Genomic DNA, 25,766 nt, shown 5'->3' with positions numbered 1-25,766 from the left:
TACATTGCATGGCAATGTGCTCCTATCTTCCAAATGAAATATTAATATAAATCCTGAAAGAAAGAAAGGCAGGGGGAAAGAAAATTTAAACCCCCAAGCAATTTTGATTTATGAGGGTTTGGGGTTGTTTCTGGCTTGAGTTTGGTTTGGTTTTGTTTGGGGGGTTTTGTGGGTTTTGGTGTGTTTCTTTGTTTGTTTTTGGTTTTGTGTTTGTTTTTGTTTTTCCAGAAAATGTTGTGGTGGGTTGGTTTGTTTGTTTGTTTCAACATATGCGTATTCAAAATGTCTGGATTTCCAGAATGTAAATCTCTGGAAGAAAATTTACAGCACTTCCCCAGCATTCAGTTTGTGATGTGACCTCGGATTTGATTAAGCTGTTCTTCAAGGAGAAGCTGATGACACCAGTTCAGCCAAAACACTGAACTGTTTTTCATGGGATATATGAACACCAGATGGGTAGTAGCATGTCAGATAAAGATCTTGGACTATATTTTTTCCAGGTCCAGATTTAAAGCATTTCATATTTTGTCACACCTTGTTCAGAGGTTCCAAGAACCTGCAGAAACTGCAATACATCAGTTCACAGCAAGAACAATATGCCAGTGGCTGTCCTACAGCAACAGGCTATGTCTGATCCAGATAAAAAATTGTTTTACAGAGGAAATAGATTTTGTGCTTCAAGCATTGCAAATAAACTGCTAACTCAGGTCCCAGAAAGGCAAATGGTATCAGGGACCCACACTTAGTCAGATTTAAGCTTCAATTCAAACTGCTGTGAAATCTCACAAGAGTTACCCTACTGTTTTTTCCCTTTATACTTGAGTCTGAGAGCACTGAGTTATTGCTATGTGTAGCTGACATGAGGACAGCTTTGTCCTTCATCTGCATAAAGCAGAGGATTTCTTGAGGCTGGCATTGACTGTTTGGGAAGATTCATTTGTCTAAATACAGAGATCTAGCTGAGCAAAAAGACAAGAATAGTCATAAAGACTTAAGAAGTGTCCTGCTGAGTCTCACCACTGCTCCCTCAGCTCCACTGTTCTGTCTTTAGAGGAGAGCAGCTGCTGGTATTTAAGGACAGGGTGTGAGCTGGCTGCTTTCTGCAGCCCAGTCCTCCCATATTTCACAACCATCTACAGTAAAATGATTACAGGCATTTGAGAATGTCTATATAGGATCTGTTAATGAATCATCATATTGTTCAATCCTTCTATGGACCTGATACCAGCTGCTTCCATAAGCCTTCTGTGGCCAAAACTTAGAAAAATTCCCTACTTGCTGCATAGGAGAAGTATTTTCTTTAGCCAGCATTAAACCGATTTCAAGGACAGCTTATCTGTTGTAGTGTGTACTGGTTTTAGGGCTATGCCTTTAAAATTTTTCACAGATCTTAAGCAGAAAGTGCTAACAATGTAAATAAAGCACTATTGGGTGTAAGAAAGGAAAATAATGATTATTCTAAATTATTTCAGCCCACCACATAGTGCTATAGAGTTCAGTCAGCAGCGGTCAACCAAAGGCTCAAACTGCAGAATCTTTTAATTACCTGCCCGGTGTAGCTCCCTACAGTATCAAATCCTATTCCAAAAGCTTTTCAGCCTAACATTCCCCCATCTGGCATCTGGGATAAGTCACCACTTCTATCAAGATCCTGAACAAAGTTCTGACTGTAATAATGTGTTGTCTTTGCAGCAACAGGAACATGCAAACCAGCAGTCTCATAATACCAGCTGGGTGTTAAAGCCTGGTATTTATCATCCATGTCATGTACCTCCTTCCCCTGTAACTCTGAATGAACCTCCAGCTAACCTGCATCATACCTGCTCTCACTGGCAGAGATGTATTACTGGAATACATAATTTAATAGGTACAGCTACAGAAATGGAGAGTGAACTCATTGCTGTTTGCTTCAGTAAAGGAAAACCTGTCAAGCAGAAGGTTTGCCCAAGTTATCACAGTTGTTTTTCAATGAGGTTTCTCCTGCCACAAAAGACATTTGGAAATAATACAGTTTCATGTTTCAGGTTCCAGAACAATGTCAGAAACAAATGAAACCAATATTTCATAGAGCTGCAACAAGCTGTAAATGGGCATATTTTAAAATACTCTAGAAACCTAAGCAAGAGGAAAAAAAAAAGGAAAACAAATTGTTTGAACACCTAATACAGCATTGATAAATCTGATAAATAGTGGAAAATAATTAATCAGTAAATAACTGGGAGCAAAGGAGCATACAGTGAGAATAATGCATTAGTTTATGAGAAATAAAAGTGTTCATTTCTTTGCTGTAGGTTTTTATATTAGCTGTCAGTCTCCCTGCACAATCAAGTCCTTCCTGGTTCAGTGTGGTATCTGGATGCTTGCCAGAGTGTGTGATTAGCTCTGAACTAAAGGATGACCCAGAAGAGGCTGGGCAACATTTTTCCAGTTGATTGCCTTTAAAGAAGAAGAATCCAAGAAGCTAGACCAGGGAAGTCCGGACTCACTCAGTTCCCAGAAAAGCCTGACATCACAGGAGAGGTTCATCTCCTGTTTTATTCTGAAGTAGCTTCTTCTAGCCATTTCCCTTGGTACAGTGTTACTGTGTCACACCATATGGACCATCCTGCTGCTTTCCTTTGTAATTTGTTCTTTAACCATCTCCTGTAGTGGAGGCTTCTTATGTGCTTTGGGGTTTCTGTGCAAAACTAAGACAAAGACCCTTCCAGGAAATGCTTGCTTGTCATGTGTAGTGTTTGATTTCCTTCTATTGAGTCTCCTCTGTCTCTGGTTGAAAGTTCTAGTCACTCAATAAAAGTCAATCATCATGGTCACCTGGGAGCCGTGAATCAGAGACAGTTCTGCAGGATGTCCTCCCCTTCCTCAATAATTCATTGAAATAAGCATGTGTAAGGAAGTAGGAAGAGAGAGCAGTTAGATGCTGTTACTTGTGTTTCCTCAAGGAACAGGAACAGATCAGTTCTTCCAGCAGGGTATTGCCAAACTTCTGCCAGCGAGGTTCAAACCATTTCTGAAGGCTGTATTCCAACTGCCCCGAGTAGTCAGCTGGACACATGTTCTTTTTGCTTTGCAAATGAAAATTGACTTTATAAGCCAAGGAGCTCTCCTTGCTACCTGTCTCCCTGTTTTCTCACAGCTGAACGATGTCTGCTTTCCCAAGAGAGGAAGCAGTAATCTTCAAAACTTTCTCCTGTTTTCCACGGGATTTTTGTTTGCTTCAGGTTGCTGCTGAAAAGCACTCTCTATCTCCCTGGGAATTCATTTCATGGGGTCTTGCAGTGCTGAGCAGTTTTGAGTACAACGAATGAACCATTAACACAACTCTTATATTTGCCACTTACAGAATGAAGAGCCAGTTTTTTCCAGGGATGGTCGGAAGTTTTTCTTTGTCCGCGCCATGCCTCAGGGAGGACGTGGGAATTTCTACCACATCGCCATGTCGTCATCACAGGTGATTCACTCACTCTTGCTCCTGCTTTGGGTCTCACCTGAAGCAGAAGGCAACACAAAGTAGCATCTGTGCTTGTATCAGCAAAGCTGGAGGTGCAAGTGTAGAATGTGGGTCTTGTGCCTAAAAGGAAACCTTCAAGTGACGCTTTATTGGGCATAAGAGAACATGAATTTCAACACGAGATACTTAGAAGCGAAAGGTCACCACACTGTCTCTTTCCAAACAATATCATCACTTGGTTTTAGGTTTTTTGATGCCTTCTTAGTTGTATGTAAATTAGTAAATCCCTGCACTGCCATAAAGGATTAATCAGAAGCTCACGGGCACACTGGATTAGAGGAAGGAGTTTGAAGCTGTTCTGTGCTGAATTCATCCCATTATCTTCAATGGAGTTATGGTTAAAATGATTTTGACTCTCTATTATTCCTATGCAGGGGCAAGGGTGGAAATTGGAGAAGCATGCTTTATTTTTAATAGGCTATGGAGTCAACAGAGCTCCCTTTTTCAGAAGAGAAGCTTTGCTGGGATATCTCTTTTAAGAATAAAGAAATCTAGTGCTCTTTTCTTTCTGGCAGCCCAATAGTAGCAGCGACAACTTGCAATCTATTACATCTGGTGACTGGGATGTGACAAAGATATTGGCATACGATGAAAAGAGGCATAAAATGTAAGTAAACTATGGTCTGGCAAATCAGCCTTCCTTTGTCCAGCCCTGGGCTGTAGGGTTAATTGCAGTGCATCTGAAATGTATGAGCCTAAGGAATTGGAGATAAGAGAGCAGGGGGACCTGTCTCTCTTTTGGCTTAGCCAGTTTTAGAAATAGTCCTTTATTGGCCTGCAAAAAATACTGATGCATTAGGAAAAAAGTATTGAGTTAGATGTTTTCTGAAACACTTGTGAACACTCAACTAAAGAGCATTTTGATTATTTTTTTTCCCCCCCAGTTATTTCCACAGCACAGAAGATTTGCCAAGGAGACGACATTTGTACAGGTATGTGCTTTACTAACTCCAGGTACAGAATCTCCCATTTTTTCAGTCTTATGTGAATCATTACATAAGCAATTTCAATAGAAACTCTTTCTTATTGCAGTCTTCTGTGAATCACTACATAAGCCACTTCAATAGAAACTGTTTCCTATGTGTTTGTCTTTAATGGCACTGCAAGATCTTGCAATGTGTCATTGAGATAGGCAGAACAGCATAACAATGGTGAACAAAATGCTTGACATTTGGAAATGGTTTCTGTTTAGCAATTTTCTCATTTTATTGCAAATTTAAAGTTAGTCTCAAATTGATAAACTGTCACAAAACTTTCCAACAGAACACTAGAAAGAATTCAGAATTGCATTAGCTAATGCTGTAAACTGGTTTTATACTTCCAGAAAGCAGTTTTCATGGAAATTTGATAGCACCTCACCTCTTCATGAGATTGAAAAGAAATAACAGTGTTATGTTTGCAGATGTTTTCCTGCAATTCCAGATGACTTTTGTGTCCTCCCTAACTATATGAAATGTAAAAGGGTGATAGATAGTGAGCTATTGGTAGTGCTATGATGAAATATTGTGCAAGCAGATCAGAAAGGGGAGGAAACCCAAACTTTTAAATACTTGTTTTGGAATGACTTGTTTTGTATTGACGATTCATTTCTACTAAAATGGGAAGAACATTTTGTCCTAAAACCTAAGTCTAGGCACAGCTGCTTAAGAGCCGCTAGCATGAGTCAACTCATGCTTCCCATCCCTTGCTACTCTTGGCATACATCTCACCCTGGTGCCTCATTAACCTCACCTTCCCACATTGGCAACAGGGAAAGAGATGCTCAAAATGGTAATGTCCTTGACCTGACTTTGATTGCACAGTGATCTTGGCCTCACATCAGGTATTTTATTTTCGGTGCTGGATAGTTTGATTGTCTCTCATCCCAGCCCAAGGGTGTCAACTCAGCAGCAACCTTGACATATGTTCATCAACAGAGCTCCACTGGAGTTCTGACAGTTTGCATCAGATGAAGATCTGTTTGAGGGTGTTGCTTTCTGTGTCTGATTTTGTAGCTTTAAACAGGATTAACTCAAAGACACAGTTTGAGCCTGAACAAGAGCCCAAGAGCTACTCAGTTCAGTCGCTGTGGCCCTCAGAAGGTGGTTCAGCCTCATCTCTTTCTACTTTTAAATGGTATCAAAAACACTCATCTGGAAAGACCTGTTAGTTAATATTCTTGAAGCATTTTCAATTTTAAAAATGCTATAGCAGTGCAAAATGTTACAAATTAATGTTTGCTAATACTCTGTATCTAATCTTCAACATACAGTAGACACAAAGCATTTCTGTGGACAGGTCATGTTACCATCAGCAAAACCAAATCCCTAAATACAATTTTTCCTTTCCATTTGGGTATTACAGTAACAACTATTAACCCCACAGAAAGGGATGTGGCCTCTGAGGCAGCTGCTAGCAAATCAGACCAGTGAGGCAACCAGTAAGAAACTTATATAAAGCAAGTCCAGCTCTTTGTTGTCTGTTGTAATATATGTAGGTGTAGAAATACTTCTTCATTGTTTCATACATTCATCCTCCAAGTTATGACTTCCTCTTCAAGTGCAACCATCATTTTCTTTTAAAAACTATACCTTCCTTCATGAGCACCTGACCTTGCTGAAAAGACATCTCTAGCCTTTTATATATTCTCCATTCAGGAAAAAAAAAAAAAAAAAAAAAAAAAGCCATTGCTGCTATTTAAGCTCAACCAAATGGAAATGCTTTGCCTCTTACTAATGTTGGACACATTATATTAATGTTCTTGTTCTACAGTACAGTAAGATTCAAGTAATGTTGCTTGCAAATAACATTTACTCAGTGACCTTCATGGACTTGTATTAACTTTTTCAGTGCAAGCACGAATGGAAACTTCAACAGGCGGTGTCTGTCTTGTGATCTGATTGAAAACTGCACTTATTTCAGTGCATCCTTCAGTCACAATCTGGAGTACTTCCTACTGACATGTGAAGGTATGTTGAGCTCTGCTGTTGCAGTTGTCGTGCTTGAGGATGGGATTTGGAGCTGACATTGATATCTTTAAATACCCTGGGTAAACGTGGGCAGCTTTTAAAGACTAGCCACAAATATCTGGGTCACTTTTCTTTTAAAGCTTTACTCTTAACACTGGCTGGTTTCCTTTTTCTGTTGTGTATTTGGACTGTCAACCAGAAAGCAGATGTGTGCAGTCTTTTGCTCTGCATACTGACTGTCAATGACTACTCCAAACATCCTTAAGTTAAAGTACGAACAAAACCTAGAAGTCATAAAATGTCAGAGGTAGGATTACCTGTGGGTGACTGGGACTGAATTCCAAATGCACCCAACTCATACCAGTACCATGAACAGGGGGATTCAAAGTCCATAAATTACAATGAAAAGACAGCTTGCCAAGAAAAGGCACTTTTCAGAAAGCTACCTAATGGGCAGTGTGAGTAGAGAATATTGTGATGGTTTTAAGACTGTCTTTAATTTTTCTTCTCACAAAGTTCGAGCAGAGAAAGTGAAAGAATGTAAATAAATCACTATTAGGTGTGAGAAAGCAAAATAATGATTGTTCTAAACCCTTCCATTGGAGAGGTAGAAATGTTTAAGAATCTCTACTCAAAACAAGGTTGGGGAATTGGGCAGTCTCAGCTTGCTGGGCTTCTGTCTGCCTGCTTCTTCTTTTCTGGCTGAAGATAACACACTGACCTTGACTAAGTAAGTCTAACAGCCTCTCTGCTTCTTGACTGCCTTCTGCCAGGGGAGTCTGGGGGGGAGTCCTTCTGGCTGAGGGGGGAGGCCCCTTGAGGGAAGCAAAGGGAGCTTGATTGTGATTTTTTCTGTTCATTGTACATATTTGTAAATGTTGTGAGTAGTGTATATTTGTACACATTCATTGCATTTCATTATAGATTGTAGATTTGCTTGTAAATAGAGCTTTCATTTGCTTCCAGACTGAGCTAGCCTGGTTCTTGTCAGTGTGGGAGGTGGATTTCGGCTCTCACACTGATACAAATATCTGGTGTTTCACTGCTCATTGATCACAAATTTACCTCAACACAGTCATCTACAGGTCCAACAGAGAGTTCCTGTGCTGAAAGTGCCTTAGAGTGTCTAAAAGGCTAAGAATAGAGAACGTTTCAGAAGAAGAGTCATAAAAGCTGGCTTCCTCCAGCTCTGTTAAGAATAATTGTGGAACTTCGTAGCATTTAATCCTATGTCATTGGATTCTACTTAATTATCCTAAATTACAGATATGGTGCAAGCATGCTGGTTGTCTGCTGCTATCACTGAAGCTGCTCTAGAACAAGTGTTGCAAAAGCAGTAAGCCAACAAGAAATGCCTTAATTTCAACAGCTCAGGAGAAAATAAATGTGTGTAACATAACAAAAAGTGTATTCTGTGACAGAGCAGATAAGTAGTCTCTGCTGAATGCCTGCAGTCTGTTTGGCAATAAAGGGACTGCCCCTCTTGAGATACTTGAAAGTGTACAGAGAAGAGCAATGAGGCTGGTGAGAGGTCCGGAGCACAAGTCCTGTGAGGAGAGGCTGAGGGAGCTGGGTTTGTTTAGCCTGGAGAAGAGGAGGCTCAGGGGAGACCTTATTGCTCTCCATAAATACCTGAAAGGTGGTTGTAGACAGGTGGGGGTTGGTCTCTTCTCCAGACAACCAGCACCAGAACAAGAGGACACAGTCTCAAGCTGCTCCAGGGGACATTTAGGCTTGAGGTGAGGAGAAAGTTCTTCACAGAAAGAGTAATTGGCAGTGGAATGTGCTGCCTGGGGGAGGTGATGGAGTCACCATCCCTGGAGGTGTTCAGAAAAAGATTGGATGTGGCACTTGGAGCCATGGTTTAGTTGTCAGGTTGTGTTAGGTGATAGGTTGGACTTGATGATCTCTGAGGTCTTTTCCAACCTGGTTGACACATGGCAAGGTTTGTAAGATTTGATTAAGGATCTGATACTTAAATGAAAGACAATGTAAAGGGAAAACATATATTTTATGTTAAAACAAACAAACAAAAAACCAATAACAAACAAAGAGCAAGAAATGTCTGGCATTGCTCTTTGATCCTAAATTTCAAGAGTTAGAAGTTTCCTACTCGTTGCTTTGTTACCTTAGATGCAGCATATAATTGTTACCTTAGATGCAGCATATAATTGCCTTAAAGGGGGTTTTGCTGTCCTGCAGCCTGTGCTTAACAGCAGTGCCACCTGGCACAGAGTGAAGTGAGAGAAGAAGTACACTATAATGAAAGGTAACCTCTCTTTCAAGAGGACAATGTAATGCTTACTGTCAGGAGGCAGCATTTATTGCAATCACACAGTCCCAGAAGGCTAGTTACCTTATTTTTCATCTAATTTTATATGCTTATGATTGAATTACTGTAGCAGGATCTGAGGAAACATGATGCTTTGCAGACTGCTGTTAAATTATCTCCTCTAGACACTGTTGAAAAAGCAATATGTGCTGGAGCAAGGTCACTCCTGCTGTCATTTTCATCATAAAATATAGGCTTGTACTTCCATCTCCTCTCGTAAACCAGCACAGGCACTGCTACTGATTCCCTCTAAGATACACAGAATGAAGATCTGGGTGGAAGGGTTTTGTTACTTTATACATAAATCTAATTGAGGACAGAGTTTTCTCATCTGGAATACGATGTAAAATTCAATTGCCTAGAGAAAAGGGTAAGAAATTGCAAGATTTGGTTGTTGGAAGCAATTTGTTGCTGTTTCTTTAGAGGGGCTCAGAGATGTGCTGTGCAAGGCTGAGTGACACTGAGCCAATAAAGCACTAAAGTCCATTTTTAGGTGGTACCTCCTTCTCATCTGAAGGATAAAGCCTAATCAGCAATTACCATTTTAGTCACCTGAGTAGTGCTTTAGTATTTGCATTTTAAATAGATGTACCTTATTTTGAATGCCTCCTTCCCCTGTGGAACCTGCCAGCACTATTAGAATTTGAGTCCTAGTGAGGTTGTTCATGGGGGAAGAAAGGACCTCCAACAATTTCTGTTGCAGGCTAACTGGTACTGAGACACTCTGCAGCATGGGTTTGCTTACAGTGTGAAGTCACTGAGGCATTTGCTTGACCACACAGAATGGAATCCAGATGTTCCAGATCTTGGAGTTCAAGTCCCTGCTATTGCAGACAGAGGCATTGTAGCATCCTTTTGTTGGTTGTTCTCCATCACCTGACCTGCCCTAAGCTGATCTTGGTCAGCTCAATATACTTGAGGAGGTGAAAGGTTCCCCACAAAGGGTTAATGCTTTCTAGCTGTGAGGTAAGCAGAATAGTGAGGAAGACCTCTGACACATGCATGTGTTGCTGCAATTCATGCCATTTAATACATGATGAAAATGATAAGGGAGGGTGTTCATGGGATGCCTACCAGCCTGCTAATTAAAATTCTCCATAATCATGCATTAACAAGAAGAGTTTAATCATTTTTAGTTACACAGAGGAGGGAGGTAATGAGGGCTAAGAGAAAGTTATTGTCACATTTGGCGTGGTTGCTGGTGACAGAGAAGCCCATTTGCCAATGCACTATGTGTTGTCCTTTCATTTGTCTCTCAGGTCTTCCTCCTTTTCCAGAAACAGTTGTTCATCCTAACTCTTTGAAGATTGTCTCTGTAGAACCTGTGTTTGTAGCTGACTGGTAGACTTTACTGCCACTATTGTGCAGGTCAGATGACTTTAACGCTGTCTCTCTCTTTGAAGAAAGAAAAATGGACTCTCCTAATAAAAATATCAAAGTATTATCACCTGCTTTAGATGTCCTCTCTAGCACTGAAGTTTTCAGTAGCTTAGCCTAGATGCTGTGGATCAGTAATCATGGGTAACAGGAATGAAGCCATTTCTGTCTTTCCTAGCAGGCCATTTTGTAGCTGCAGAGCAAAATGATATGTTGTAACTGAGCTGTGCTTGATAAAATACCTAAAGAGCCAACAGGAAAGAGATTCATCTGCTTTTCCCAAAGTATGCCCTCTGAGCCAGCAGTGTGATGACAACAGCTCTGTAGCTACACTCCTGGCCCTGCAGTGCTGAAAGATGCCTATAGGTCTGGGAAACCTTTAAATATAGGATTTATAGCTCTTAGATCCTGCCAGACAAAACTCTGGTTCAGTCCCATATACAGAGAACAAGTGGTGCAAAAGAACAGAGTAGGGAAACTTGGCAAGCCGAGGATCTCCTCTGGGAGTGATTTAGGCTAACACAGAAGTAATGCAAGCGAATTAGCCACAATCTGAGTCAAGCTCCTGGAAGTGCTGTGCATGTAATTCATCCTCTCTGTGTATTTATGAGTTTTAAAGACAAGTGCTTCACGTTTTTTCTTTATAGAGGCAGCATGTGGCTATAACCTTCTCATCTCCTTAAACTGTTTCTTGAGAATTAAATTATCTTTCCTTTCTTTTGGTGGAATATGGAAACACCATCTGGACATGGGAACACTTAGGAGCATTGCGTGCTGCTTCCGCTTATTAGGTTTATTCTGAGCATTAAGAAGTCATTTTGTTACTCTTCATTTCTTTTATTTTCCAGATTTTTGTTAGCAAAGAATTTCACTACCAAGTTTCATGAAATCATCTGCCTCTGCTTGGTGGCACGTTGCCTTAACCTCTTTTTTAACCTCATTTTAACATTGCAGAGTCCAAAGCATGATTTTGCAAGGTTCAGCCCTCCAGGACGGAGAAGTCTAAAACCACATTTTGGAATAATTTTGCAGATCTAGTTTTTTTCTGTGCAATGATGTGGTCATGGCATGAGCTCCTGCCCACACAGAAAGGTCTGCACTTCTGAAGGGTGCCTGGGCTCCTCAATATAAGAAGGGTATTGAGACACTTGAACATGTCCAGAGAAAGGCAGCAAGGCTGCTGAGAGGTCTGGAGCACAAACCCTATGAGGAGAGGCTGAGGGAGCTGGAGGTGTTTAGCCTGGAGAAGAGGAGGCTCAGGGGTGACCTCATTGCTCTCTACAACTACCTGAAAGAAGGTTGTAGACAGGTGGGGGTTGGTCTCTTCTCCCAGGCAACCAGCAGCAGAACAAGAGGACACAGTCTCAAGCTGCACCAGGGGAAGTTTAGTCTCGAGGTGAGGAGAAAGTTCTTCACAGAAAGAGTGATCTGCCATTGGAATGTGCTGCCCAGGGAAGTGGTGGAGTCACTGTCCCTGGAGGTGTTCAAAAAAGGATTGGACATGGCACTTGAAGCCATGGTTTAGTTAGTCATGGGGTGCTGGATGATAGGTTGGACTTGATGATCTCTGAGGTCTTTTCCAACCTTATTGATTCTATGATTCTATGATACATAGAATATTTGAGTGTAGATGAGTGTAAGTTACAAAAGACATAAGCTGAAATCATTACTTTACAATGAGGGCTGCTTCAGGAGAAGGCATCAGCTCAGCATTTATGCTTGTGGGGAGCAGGATTCAAAACAGGGCTCATGTCCTTGATCAGTGCAATCTTTCCAAGCCTGGTTAGTGATTGCTAACTAGAACCTCTCCTGCTTCCTTTTCAAAACGTTGCAAGGGCTTATTACTAAAACACCCTAAACAGCATTCCTGGGGCGGAGGTGGCGGGGGGGGTGGCGGCGGGAAGAAAGACCTTTTAAGGAAGTCTGGAAGTGGTCAAGAAAGTGGAAATATTAGGTCATTGATGCAGCCTCATGTGTTGCATATCCCAGTGCTGTACAGCATGAGATAAGCTCAACCAGCAGCTGGGTGGGTAGCAGCATCCTTTAGAACACCAACATCCAGCACCATTACCAATGGCATAGTTCAGCTCAAGGATTTAAAACCCATGAGTTTTTCTTAAATGTGAGTAAACATAACATTCTGGGCATTGTTTCTATCATTGTGGCTATACTTAGATGTCATTTACTGCATAAAGACTTTGTCTTTTTACGGAATATTTATTTTGAAAAAATCCCCTAGTATTTTATTGTCTCATGGGATTGCCAGCTGCTTTGGATAGGCTTGAATGCATTCCAAAGGAAAGCTAAATTAAACCAATAAAGTGCTTGGACTTGATGAATTTCACTGTAACAAAATAACACAGCAGTAGTAGTTTCCCCATCTTCTTATGGATTCAGTCAGTTTCATCTGCGCTTTCTGACATGCTGAGTTTGCAGATCTTTCTTCCCTGAAAATCCTTCAAATTCTAGAGATAGAACTTCTAATCACCCAATATGTTTACAAAGATGTACTAGTTCTAGCATATCACTCATGAGAAATTTTTGTCTGTACTATTCAGCACAAAGAGAAAAAAAACCAACCAAAAAACAACCAACAAGCAGGGGCTTCTACTGCTAGGGGTTTGCTTTCTGAATAAGTCTCTGAATCCTTTCTGCCTCAGTTACAAAGATCATGATATTTGTCTTTCACTGTCAGTGAACCAAATCACATTTTGATTCAGTTTCTCCATTAATATGACAATCATCACAGAAATATTGTTGGCAGTAATTTGTACATCCATGTCTCTTTGAACAGGAAGAGCTTAGTATTATTTAGTATGTCAGGATAATGCCATATTGAGATTGATCAGGGCAGATGCAGTAGAAGTGTTGGTAAAACAAATACTGCACTGTTAAATTTGAGTTATAGAAAGATATGTAAAACCCTTTGCAACCTTGCCCTAAATGATCATTTTCAGGCTTTTACCACGTGGGAAGCAAAGCTGGAGCAGCAATTAATGGTTTGCCTATGGCCAAATTGTAAGTCAAGTATCATGACCCCTATTTCCTTCCTCATATTGCAAAATAGCACTCCAAGAAAAAGCACCATTGGCTACTGGAACAGACCAGAAATGTGCCTAGCTCTGTCAGGGTGGATGGTGCATAATTACTCTCTTCAGGATTTTTGCAATAATGTACCCATCAGGGACAAGTCTGCCCAGCTCCTGCTATAAAAGGTTGGCTCATGCCTTCAGGCAGGAGAGTAATGAACCTCTTTCTACATCTTTCTCAATTCCTTCATTTAATCAGACCTTTTAACCTGTGCCATTTGGGCCAGACCTACCATCCCTGGAAAGCAATGGAGAACCTGGAGACAAGAATGTTTTTGTGCTGTGGACAAGCAGACACCAGGAGCTGTGTAAATTGATGTAAGATTTCTGACATTCATGAAGCACAAGTTCATAAAGCAACCTTTTGTCTACAAAACCTACCTACCTTCCTCATGTATGGCCTTATATATGATACAGAAATCTTGCATGTCACAATAGCAATATCAATAGCATTCCTGCAACCAGATTGTTCTAAGTTGTTATGCAGAGGTAAAATCAGTGCAAGCATTAATGAAAGTATGAAGCTTAGCTCTTCCCTGAATATATTTAGCTATTTATGAACTATAAAGCAACTCACAGAATCACAGAGTGATAGGAGTTGGAAGGGACCTCTGGAAATCATCTAGTCCAACCCCTAGGTTCACCTAGAGTGGGTTTCACAGGATGGCATCCAGGTGGGTTTTGAATGACTCTAGAGATGGAGACTCCACTACATCACTGGCCAGCGTGTTCCAGTGCTCTACCACCCTCAAAGAAGTTCCTCCTCATGTTTAGATAGAACTTTTTATGTTCAATTTTGTGCCATTACCTCTTGTCCTATCACTTGACACCACTGAAAAGAGACTGCCCCATTCTTCTGTCACCCACTCTGTAAGTATTTGTAAACATTGATAAGATTCACCCTGACTGATTCTATGATTCCCCCTCAGTCCTCTCTTCTTTAGGCTAGGAAGCCCCAAGTCCCTCAGCCTTTCTTCAGAACTCAATATTTAGGCAAATATATCTGCAAAACCTAAGTGGATTACTTTCTTTTTCTCTTTCTGCAGCAAAGTAATCATGTTATGGATTCTGTGTATCCTGAGTTGAAGTCAGACACCTATGACATATACATCTACAGTCAAGTGGGGTTTATAGTAGTTGTTTTAATTTATTAGCCTGTATCTGGACAGAGAGAGTTCAAAGACATGTTTGGTAACAGTGCTCTGAGAAGTCCTAGCTAGCTGCAAAATGCAAGACACATGAGCTTGACTTTCTCTGTCACAATCTCTTTTTGAGAACTCAAGCAGATCTTGTAATTCCAGCTTCCTAGAGGTGGTGTGAAAATAATAAAATCCATTACTGACTTCAATGCTCAGATGTCTAGTGACAATAAGGAGCATAGAGGCTCCTTAAATGGATACATTTCCAAAGTGGTTTTGAAACTTTCAGTGAATCTTCAGTCTATTCACTGCAGAAGAACCTTCCCAGCAGAAACCCAGCTATTAGTATGCAGGAGAGCACTCCTGTAACAAAACCAGCATGTAAAGTGATTAAATCATAGTGGAGTGAGGAGTTAACAAGGCATGGCTGCACACTTTGCTGTTAGCTCACAGCATCACATGAACTTCTGTCTCAATAACAATTCAATAACTACCCTCTAATTACATCACAGGCTTTAAGAACTGTGGGGACAGTCCTCCCAGGTGCTGAATGCTCTTAATTCCCACCAGCCACAACAGGAGCTGGAGGTACACAGAGCAGCAGAGTAGCCCATGACATGTCCCAAGATGGGATCAGCCTCCTGTGCCACCACAGCATTGCTCAGGCCCTTTAGAGAGACAATGGTCTCCTGAACAAGGGATGAAAAATATTATAACCCATTGTGGCTTTAGCACATCATTATGTATTAGATCATTTTAGAGCACTGTGAGTGAGTCAGGACCTGGGAGACTCAGAGCATCTGTGAGGGGGAATATCATCCTACAGCTCTTTTTTGTTTGGAGGGTCCTTAGACATGTATGTGTGTGCACTGGTGAGTGGTATGGAGGTATTGATCTTCTAAGAAGGTTTTGAAGAAGGAAAAGAGTGATTGTTAAATGCTGCAGGGGGAGTGTTTCATTAGGAGGGTTTTCTGTTGATAACACCCAGGTTAAATAAGTAGCTCTTTTTATTGCTTTTGAGAGACAAAGCTGAAGCTCCTATTTAACCTCTCCAGGTAAGCACTCCACTTGGCTTAGAATATCTCTGATGGACATCTGAGGAAAGCTTGATGATGTGTATACAAACATTAGATGTACAGGAGAGAAATGCCTACATTTAATCCCTCCTTAAACTTAGATGGGAAGCCTGCTGCCTGGCAGTATTTCTGCAGCATGTGAACTTAGCGTCAACTATTAATATCATAAAACTACCCATCATGGTAATGGCAAAACATCTTAGAGAGTCTCCAGAGCACTTCTTTCTGAAATTCAAGTAAATGCTTTCTAAGTGCAGCTGGTCCTGCTAAGAGAGCCAGAGCTTTGCAATTCAGGTGACCTTTGGCAAGGATCATAATAAATGATGCCATGGAGGTAGTCTAAAGAGACTTAATTAGATGCTGAAATAACTACTAGTGCTGGAGAGTTTTACTGACCAAGCCAAGAGCATAGGGATGGAGAAGCACAATAGGTACACAAATGTGAAAGGTTGCTTCCCAGACTTTACTAATGGGGTATACACCAGCTGCTAACCACATTTTGAGTGTAGTCATGTCAATAGCTCTGAAGACTCCAGCCAAGGCTAGGAGCCAACTATAAACACTTCCCATACTGCAGATGCCATAAGTGATAGTTTCCAGGTGGTGACCAGTAGGAGGAGGCTCAGGGGAAGGTGGTTTCACCTTGCTATCCCAACTCATGGTGCCTTTCTCTGCCTCACCTTGCCTTGCTGTGACATGCCATAACCACCTATAAAGCACTTTATAGTATTTTGCCTCTGCACATCTTGGAGAACCACAGTACTGTATGTCCACAAGGACTAGAAGACAGATTAGGTCACTGGGTGACTGTTATCTGTTGTGGCCAGGATGGTTTCCTATACAAGGGTGATTACAACACTTGGGGTTTTGTATACTGGGTAGCAGGATGCTGTAATTAGTGCTTCCAGGCAAACTGTGACCTTTTGGAACTTTTCCTGAGGCTTATAAAGCTTAAATTAGTTTCTGCTGTTTGAAAGCATGCACAGACTTAATCTCTGGGCCCTATTTATATTATAATTACTATATAATTCACATTTGCATTCACTTGACTCCCTTTCTTACTTAACAGCCAAGGTTGGCTCTTGCATCTCAGCTCCTTTGTGTGCAGTTCATGGGTCAGAAATCCCATGGGTAAAAGCAGGATGGAGTGGGGAGAGCCTATTCTCTCTGCCTCACATTCTCATATGACTTCAGAATAGCAGACTGATATGGAAAAGTCCCTTTTCCACAAACAGAAGGTACCACAAGACCATTAACTCCAAGAAAAGAGAGAATGCCACTAGTGGTTTGGAATTTGAAACAGAACTTCTTTTCTATCAACTTTTAATGACATGTCAAAGTAATCTAAAATTCATTTAAATGATGGCTGTGTCAGTGTGAGTTGAAATTCCCCCCCCCCACCACCACCACCATCACAATGGCTTTTGGGGATGTTCCAGGTATGTTTTGTCTTCCTTCAAGTAGACCATTCTTCTGTGTTATAAAATATTTCACTGTATTGCTATACATTTTTAATGAGGTGTAAAGTACCCCTAAATACTCAGTGACATAAAACAAGTGGAAAAAATATGCATTAATATTTAATAATTAAATTAATAAAGAGTGCCTGCAATTTCCAGTGCATGGAAGGAGAAAAAAAAAAAAAGAATGTGGAATGAAAGTGAAACTCCTGTTCCCTTTAAAATTACTTAATTCTGCAAAGCACTATATGTTCCTTGCTTTTACATGCCATGATCCTGTTTTCTTTTTGACTCTTGCTTGTAAATATGAGCTGTCTGACATTGCCCAGAGGAAGGTGATCTATCATCTGCCTGCAGCCAAGGCTCTTGGCACTTGGTCATTCCATATATATAAAATTTTATCTGAACTCCACTCGTAGGAGATAAATGACCATGACAACAGGCTTCCTTCAATGCTTCAAATAATGGAGCTTCACAAATCAGGCAGTGGCCTCCTGCATGTTGAGCCTAGGGTGCATGTGTGTTATTTCCAGCTATATGAGCAACCTTGACCGAACTCATTATTCTACAGTGGATAGTACAGATGTTACCATCCCACAAGATTTAAAGCTTCCTCTAAGGAAAACTGCTTCTTTCACCTTTTTTTGCCAGCTGGACCAGCTGTAAGGTTTATTAGTGGCTTTTGTTTTCAGTTTGCACAATGCTTGTTTCGTCCCTTATTAATATAATCAGTACCTTAAGGATAGATATTTGAATGTGAGAACCCATGAGACAAAAAGAGCGTCATAACCCAACAATGAAGAGTGAGGTTATTTATGAGTTCTTTGTGGTTTTTAAAGTTAATATCCAGCATTAGTTATTACTTAACTACCTGGGTTATCTTTATTGAGATGCAAGAGAATTTTATTTGTGATAAAACATAAACTAAGATTACCTAAATCTCTTTATACTAAGCTTTTACCAACACAAAATATGCAGTGGGGTTTTATTCCCTCAGTGTTAGTGAATTTTAAGTAGCACTGAGAGGAGAGTGTTTTCTTTCATGCTGCCATTACAAGGAAATATTTTTCCCTTAAAGGTATCAGCAGTATGTTTATTAGAGATGCTGGGAAGAGTGACAGGGACTGCAGCACTCTTCTTCCCCTTCCACAGCCCAACCAGGACTTGGCTGCACTGTCTGTCTATCATGGCATTGTCATTTGTGATATGTTTTAACCATGGAATCACAAAGTCATAAGAGAATTCCTGTTGGAAGGAACCTTAGAAGGTCTGTAGTGCAACCTCCTGCTTCAAGCAGTGTCAGAGAAGAGCTCAGACTAGGTTTCTCAGGGCTGTGTCTGGTGTTGTCTTCAAAACCTCCACGTGTAGCCTCCCTAAGCATCCTGAATTATCCAGAGACTGTCAAAGGTGGGCAGGGAATACAGAAGATGTCAGGCATGTTCTTTCACATTATATTTCTCTTAGGATTAGCATGTACTAATCCAATAGGAAATTTGTATTTTAAGAAGAGGGAAAAATGTTAAACTTTTTGCTTTCATCTCTTCTCAAAGTTTGCAGAAAGCCTGGATTAAACTTGAATTGAAATGGGACAAATTAATGAGGGATTTAATTACAAATAGCAAGAAATAGAACAGACATTGGAAAAAGGAGAGTTGGGTGTGGGGATTTCTCTGTTAAGATTAATTCTTCTATCTGTAGATCTGAACCAGTGTACTACAACAAAGTATCATAGCCTTTTGGGAAGTTGGTGATCCCCACACCACCTGGAGTGACTCCATCTTACCTCTGGTACTTAGGTCTCCAGGCACACAGTCATGGTGCACTACTAGGTTCAGGAGTTCTGCAAGCAAATTCTCCTAACCTACCTCCTTTTTACTGCTGATTCTATCACTATAATGGATGAATGTACCTGCAGTGTTTCTTGAAGGTTGTAGGTTTTCTACCCTCCTCTTTGGAAGGAACCATCCACATGTATTATTGTGTTGTTTTTGAAACCCTTAGCCAAAGCCTTGTGAAAGGAAGGAAATGCTTTCACTCAGCTCCCTCTGATATCTCATTGGATGATACTTATTAAGAAGGAGAGGATGGGGATTAGTGAAAGAATTGTAAAAGAAGGTCAAGCACCAGCTAAATAAAAGAAGGCAGTAGATTATGATGAAGAGAAATATAAGGCTAATTGGAGATCAGCAGCAGGGTTCATTAGGACCTTGCTTAGATTGTTCCCTGGAAGCCTGGGAATCCAAAGCTGGACACTGTTAATGGAATTTATTAAGACCACAAAGCTGATAAGCATCATCAGAAGGCAAAGAGAAATACTGGAGAAGCTGGCTGGCTGGAGTGGGAGAAATTAATAGTATAAAGGACAAAATTAAACACATAGTCACTCAGGGCAAGAATTTGTCTTGTACGCTTGAAGCTCAAGAGTTAGAAATGCCTCAGAAGAGCAGATGGGTGCCTGAGTATCCAATGCTGATCACTGGATGTCTGCAAACTGCCTGCCTGCTGTGATCATGGGAAAGGCAAATGCTCTTGTAGGATAATGCAGGTAAACAATGTTCTGTAGAATTGGGCAAGTAGGAGTTTCACTATATAAGGACCAGTTAAGACATTCTCTGCAGCAGAGTTCTGGTCATTTCTGTTTAGGAATCAAAAAAAGTTTTGTGTTGGAAGGGACCTTTAAAGTTCGTTGAGTCCAACCTCCAATGTCCCCAAGGAGAAACTGAATATAAAACACTCTTACAAGAGAGGAAAAGGAACATCCTCTTACAGAAGGGAGCTAAAATAATCTAGTTTATCCTACTCAGTGAGAGCTTTGGGGACACATGACTAACTATAATGGGAATAGTTGTGGTTAGTAGAAAACAGCTTATTGAAGCAATCCTAAAAAGATGAAGTGACAGCCTGTATAGCTTCAAGTTAGAGGGCAGCTCCTACCAGAAAAGTGAGACACCAGTAGGAATTAAGTGAGCCACCAGCAGGCATTACACCAGTGAAAAAAGTAACATTTAGAGAGTGTTTGTTAAGACTTTTATAACACACATTTACCTGAAGAAGCAAGGGAGGGGCTTCTCAGACCCAGTTCCCATATTCTTCTGTGCTAAAGAACAGACAGCAGGATGGAGCCAGTTAGTGTCAGCCCAGCTTCTCACAGCACTGTTTGTAGGCACATCTCAAAATCCTGTGGAATGGACTGAGGACCTGACCATGCTCCTTCATGTGAGCAACCTTTTGATGAACTACTCAGATCTCTGTTGTGTAGTGCAGTTAAGGACAAATCTCTTGCTCATTTGCCCTCTAGGTGTGGCTAACCAAAGCTGCCTGTACCAGTGTGAGAGCTGAAATCCCCCCACACCGACAATAACCAGGCTAGCTCAGTCTGGAAAGCAAATGCAAGCTGTATTTACAAGCAAATCTACAATCTCTGATGAAATGCAATGGATATGTACAAATATACACAGTTCACAACATTTACAAATACATACAATCAACAGAAAAGTACAACCAAGCTCTCTTTGCTTCCCCTGAGGGGTCCTCCCAAGGGCCCTCTCTCCCAGGGGCCTCCTCCCCCCAGACCCCACTGGCAGAAAGCAGAGAGAGTTAAAAGCAGAGGCTGTTAACTGAGCTCACCAAGGTCAGTGTGTTAGCTTCAACCAGAAGAGAAGCAGCAGCAGCAGCCAGACAGCCCAGCAAGTTGTGAACTCAGACCCTGACTGCCCCAACTTTGTTTTGAGTAGTGGTTCTTAAACATTTCTATCTATCCAATGGAAGTGTTTAGAACAATCATTATTTTGCTTTCTTACACCCAACAGTGACTTATTTACATTCTTTAGCTTTCTCTGCTTCAACTTTGCAAAGAAAAATTAAAAAGACGGTTTCAAACCATCACGCTGCCTCAGAACCACCAGACTTATTTCTGCTCTACATAAAGCACATTTATTGCTAATATCAGATGGGCAGAGACAAGCAGCACCATCAGCGTGGTTTGTTGCCCAAGAACAAGCAAGCCAGTATCGATTATTTTACAAGAGAAGTTACATTTGAAGATGTAAAGATGAGATTGAAAAATTAAATGCCTTGGGGAGGGTGAAGAGCAGCACAAATCTGTTTGATGTTTGTGTCAACAAGGTTGCCAAAGCAAACAGCACGAACATCTATCTGTAGCATGGACTGGAAAATACTGTAAATGGGAAAACATTTTAATTGCAAGCAGTGGTTCACAGAGCTCTCCATGTCTTTATTTATTAGGCTGATAATATCACCCCAACATATGAACTTTGTGCGGCAGGTATAAATAATTCATGGATTAGCAAATAAAGAGATCTGGAATCTGTACACAGAGATGGCTGTTGCCAATTATCTCACTTGTGCAGAGCCAGACCTCTCAGCTCCCATCGCTTGCAGCTGCTCTTTTAAATCATTCATCAGCGCTTAAGAGATATGCTGGTGGCGTTGGCAGAGAGCATTTGAATTTTCATTGTTTACACACTGTGAATTTAGCTTCTGGTCTGAAATTGTCTGCCACAGTGAAGCCTTTGAGAATATGGATGAGAAGAATAAGACAATTCCTTTTTCTTTTCTTTCTTTTTTTTTTTTCCTTTTTAAACACATTTTTTTTTTTTTGCAATTTTACTTCATATTCTTTTTATAGTCACTATTTTAATTTCAAAGCTGTAACTGATATAATTCCTTGCACTGTTTTGATCATGGAAGCATCAGGAATAATGTGGAATATTGTCTTAAAAGTATGACAAAACAAAATATCTGGTAGATATTTTGTTGTAAGTTGTATGATTTTTCTGTTTTTATTCTGGAAATCTACACCTTACTGCTTAGATAGCTTAGGCAGATTCTTTCTGATAGTGTTTAAACAGAATCCTCTTGGAAATAGTAAGGACAGCTGCTTTTAAAATTGATGACAAGCCATGGCCATACTTTTTTTCTGTCAAATTACTGGGGAACAGACTTTCTGTGCACTTTCAGATCCCAGCAGGTAGTGCTTCCTTGATGATAAATTTGCCCATGTCATTGTGGTGATATGGCTTAATTTACTTCTGGCGTGGATAATGACAGGAGTGGTTTTGAAGTCAAAGGCCCTGGGATGAAGTCAGACTTTTAACTGTACTAAGGGAAAATCTCATTCCTGTAACTGCAGATTTATGCTGCTTTATTAACTGCATGTCTGTCCACTATAGAGTGTGTCTATACATACAAAAATTCTTCTGTCAATTGTTTTGTTCCTTTCTCTTAAATTATAAATCAAAGGGTCATAAAATGAATATGATTCATAAATAAATCAGAGGCATTAAAACTGGTGCCAAGTTACTAAAGTTGGTGCAAGGATGGAGTTGAGAAGAGGGAAGCAGAGCTTGCAAGTTGAGTGAAGCAGTTCCAGCTGATAGCACTCCAGCACACCCTGTCCTGCACCTGCCAGAGGGATGCAGAGAGGGATAATGGGGTCACAGAGCCCATAAGGTGCCACTGAACATCCTAAAAATTTTGGAGGAGATGGTAGGGAGCAGCAATGTCAGGTCATACACCTCAGGGTGTATGACAGTGGTTTGTAAATACCCAGCTGCAGCAAGGACCAGGGGAAAAAATTCACAGCACCATCATCTCCTCAGCATGCCATAAATGATCTGCCCCTGATTTGGGGTGCACTCACCCAGGTTCACAGTCTCACAGTATATCAGAGGTTGGAAGGGACCTCAAGAGATCATCAGGTCCAACACCCCTGCCAGAGCAGGATCACTTAGGATAGTCTGCACAGGAATGCATCCAGGTGGGTTTGGAAAGTCTCCAGAGAAGGACATGTTCTGAGTCTCTCTTACCTTTTCACATTGGGGACAAAGCAGTTCAACATCTACTTTATTTACTGAAGTCCAGCCTGCACCTGTTGCTCCTAACTACTCAGGACCTCTGTAAGCAAGGGTGAAAGTGTTTGCAAAGTTTCCAAGGGGGACAAGTAGACACAGGTGTTCATCAGCACTCATTAAAGAACAGAAGCAGCAGAATGTGCCAGGGCTCAGGAGTCACAGTCAAAACCCATTTGGAAAGGCTCTGGAGAGAGGAGGCACGGAGCAGAGGATGTCCTCGCTCTGCTTCTGTCAGCTCCCAGCAGTTCATTGAACAAATTAGGTTTCACTCTCAGATCTGCAAATGACAGTGGATGGCATTTGCCAGATGGCATGTGTAATGGGACTGTCACACTGTTATGGGTTTAACAATAAAGTAGAGGAGGCAGCTAATGAATAGACACTTCCTGATTTCAAGAACTTTGTTCTATCCCTGTCAGGCATGAGGTACTTGACTCATGAGTGTGGAAAGACTTTCTACATGTGTGTACCAAGAGACGTAGGGTGGCAGGTAACTAGGTCATTTTACTTTAAAAATTGCAATTGCAATTGCAATTTATGTAATTCCTAAAATAAGTTATTTCTCTTCTTAGTGATTTTCAGCTCACTTACAAGTCAAATGAATTGATTAACTGGAATGGCACTCTTGGGGATATTCAATATCAGGAGTATCTTTCTCACAAACCTGGTGATTCTACTCTGTAGATTTTTATCTTTACCTTCTTGTCTCCTTTGTTGAAAATTAAAACTGAGCAACTCAGAAGTCTACTTTTTCAAGGGTATTGATGCATATTTTAAAATATTTTTATTTGGCATTACTTCAAACTGAATATCTTTATATGGGCCTCATATTAAAACATTGATTTGGGGAGAGGACAGTAAGGTAGTGAAAGACTAAGAAAACAAATATATAATGCATAGAATTTTCTAAACCACATACTGGCTTTTTTCTTTATTTATTTGTTTTTCACAGTTTTTTTCTAGTGCCAGAACAAAAAGATAAAGATAAATTAGAAAACAAAAGGGTTCTGTGCATTGCATTCTTCTCTTTATTCCTTTCTTTTTGTTAGGCATTTTTGTGTTAATTAAAGGACTGCTCTAGCTCTGGTTGAAGTCATTTGGGAGGACTGCTTTTATTTTCAGTGATGATCTTTATCATGGCCAGGATGAATTGTTTATTAGGTTTGTTGTTTTTCCAGTAGACTGGCTTCTGAGACTGCAGGGGAAAAGCAGGGCACATTTATAAATAAGTATGATCAGCACATCAATGTATATTGGTAGTAGAAAGGTAAACTCAGCTCAATCCTGGTGAGTAAAGAAAGGTTTTCCTCTGTGCATTATATTCAGCTGCATTCCAGGACAATCATGGAATCGTAGCATAGTTTGGTTTGGAAGTGACCTTGAAGATCATCTAGTTCCAACCCCCCTGACATTGTCACTGACACCTTCCGCTAGACCAGGTTGCTCAAGGCCTCATCCAACCTGGCTTTGAACAACTCCAGGGAGGGGGCATCCACAACCTCCTTGAGCAACCTGGTCCAGTGTCTTACCACCCTCACTGTAAATGGCACAAAGGAATTTGATTGTTCGTGAAGAAAATTCTCAGTTGTTAGGAAACAAAAGTCAGGCTGCCATATCAGTCAGCTTAATGATAACTAAAACATTTTTCTGCCTCCTCTCTGTAGGTAAGTTCTACATTAAACACTCCTGATTGCATGCAATGGCAGGTTGTGTCTTGGCAGCAAGGGGAAAACATTCACATGATCATAGCTTTCTCTTTGGTTTTTTGTGCTCAGGGACTTATTTCACTGATGCAAGCAGTATGACTGACTCACAATAACCCATTTTTGTTGCCAGTTGTGTGCATACTGTCAATTACAGCATTTCAGGGACTTCTCAGCCAGCTCTACACAAATTTCTGGTGCACATGACTGGTGATAACGCAGGATTTGCTTGTAAGTGGAAGGACTCAAGACATCTTAAAGGGGTTTGAATCTCAGTGAATATCAAGCCTCTGTAAGCTGTCCAATTTTGAAGCTTAAAAAACCTTGGAGTTTTGATATTCAGTGTAGCCCAATAGCAGGTTACTGCTGCATACCAGTAGCATGCCAGCAGACTGTCAGGGCCAGGGCAAGTAGGAATCATGGTTTCTAACCACCTTTCCTCCATGGGTCTTTTATACAGACAGTTACAAATTTGCTTAACAAGAAGTTGAATGCAGACCACTTGTAGCATCCTACAAGCATCCTGTGCTGCAGGCTATAGCATCCTGTGGTAAAGACTTAGAGCATCCCAAAGACTGCAGCATCCCATGGCAATGAATTCTGTGTTTCACTGGTGCATTGCATAGTAATGATAATCCTCTTTCTATAATACTACCTGATTTCAGTACTCAAATGCTGCATTTTAAGACAGTGGTCTTTTTTTTCTTAGTGTGAAAGCCAAACTGGTATTTAATTCATTTAAAAAAAAAAAAAAAGGTTCATTAAAAATAAATAAATAAAAACGCAGAACAAGTCAAAACATTTGCAAAACAGCAACACTTATCCGTAGCATACGAAATGTAAATGCCTTATACAAAATGTAAGTGCTTTGTGCTGTGATCTTTGGATGTCATTAGAATTTTTAAAGCAAGTGATTTAATTGTGTTTGTGCTAATTTTAATGTTTACAAATTAGGGAAAGATGCATTTAGTGGTCCGTTGGGAAAGAGCTTTGAAACCTCGCATGTCTTGGAGTCTACAGGACTGTCATTTATTCACAGACTCTTTCTAATATCAGGGTGATTTGTTTTTTAGATTACTCTTGCATGGAAAGTGAGTCTCAGGAGTCTTCAGCTTTGTGGAATTCAAAGCCAGGTTCATGTGCATCTGTGTGTGCTTCGATAGATATTTAACTGAGTTCTTCTCTTCTTCTTTTCCAGGTCCCCGAGTCCCCATGGTGACTGTTCACAACACAATTGATGCACAGAGTAAGAATGGAC

At 40.6% G+C, this 25,766-nt stretch overlaps 1 protein-coding gene across 1 annotated transcript in view; it reads left to right on the top strand.

Annotated features, from left to right (window-relative positions):
- DPP6 (dipeptidyl peptidase like 6) overlaps positions 1 to 25,766 on the top strand; it is a 375,478-nt gene that overhangs the window by 333,888 nt on the left and 15,824 nt on the right. Inside the window, exons 13-17 of the mRNA XM_054390267.1 lie at positions 3,344 to 3,451; positions 4,027 to 4,118; positions 4,396 to 4,443; positions 6,341 to 6,459; positions 25,707 to 25,754. Of these exons, the coding sequence (XP_054246242.1) occupies positions 3,344 to 3,451; positions 4,027 to 4,118; positions 4,396 to 4,443; positions 6,341 to 6,459; positions 25,707 to 25,754 (415 nt within the window). The remainder of the gene's footprint in view (positions 1 to 3,343; positions 3,452 to 4,026; positions 4,119 to 4,395; positions 4,444 to 6,340; positions 6,460 to 25,706; positions 25,755 to 25,766) is intronic.

Source organism: Indicator indicator, chromosome 20 (assembly GCF_027791375.1).
Source record: "Indicator indicator isolate 239-I01 chromosome 20, UM_Iind_1.1, whole genome shotgun sequence".
Classification (NCBI taxonomy): domain Eukaryota; kingdom Metazoa; phylum Chordata; class Aves; order Piciformes; family Indicatoridae; genus Indicator; species Indicator indicator.
Note: the sequence above shows the minus strand (reverse complement) of the source record. Positions and strands in the feature narration are given on the sequence as shown.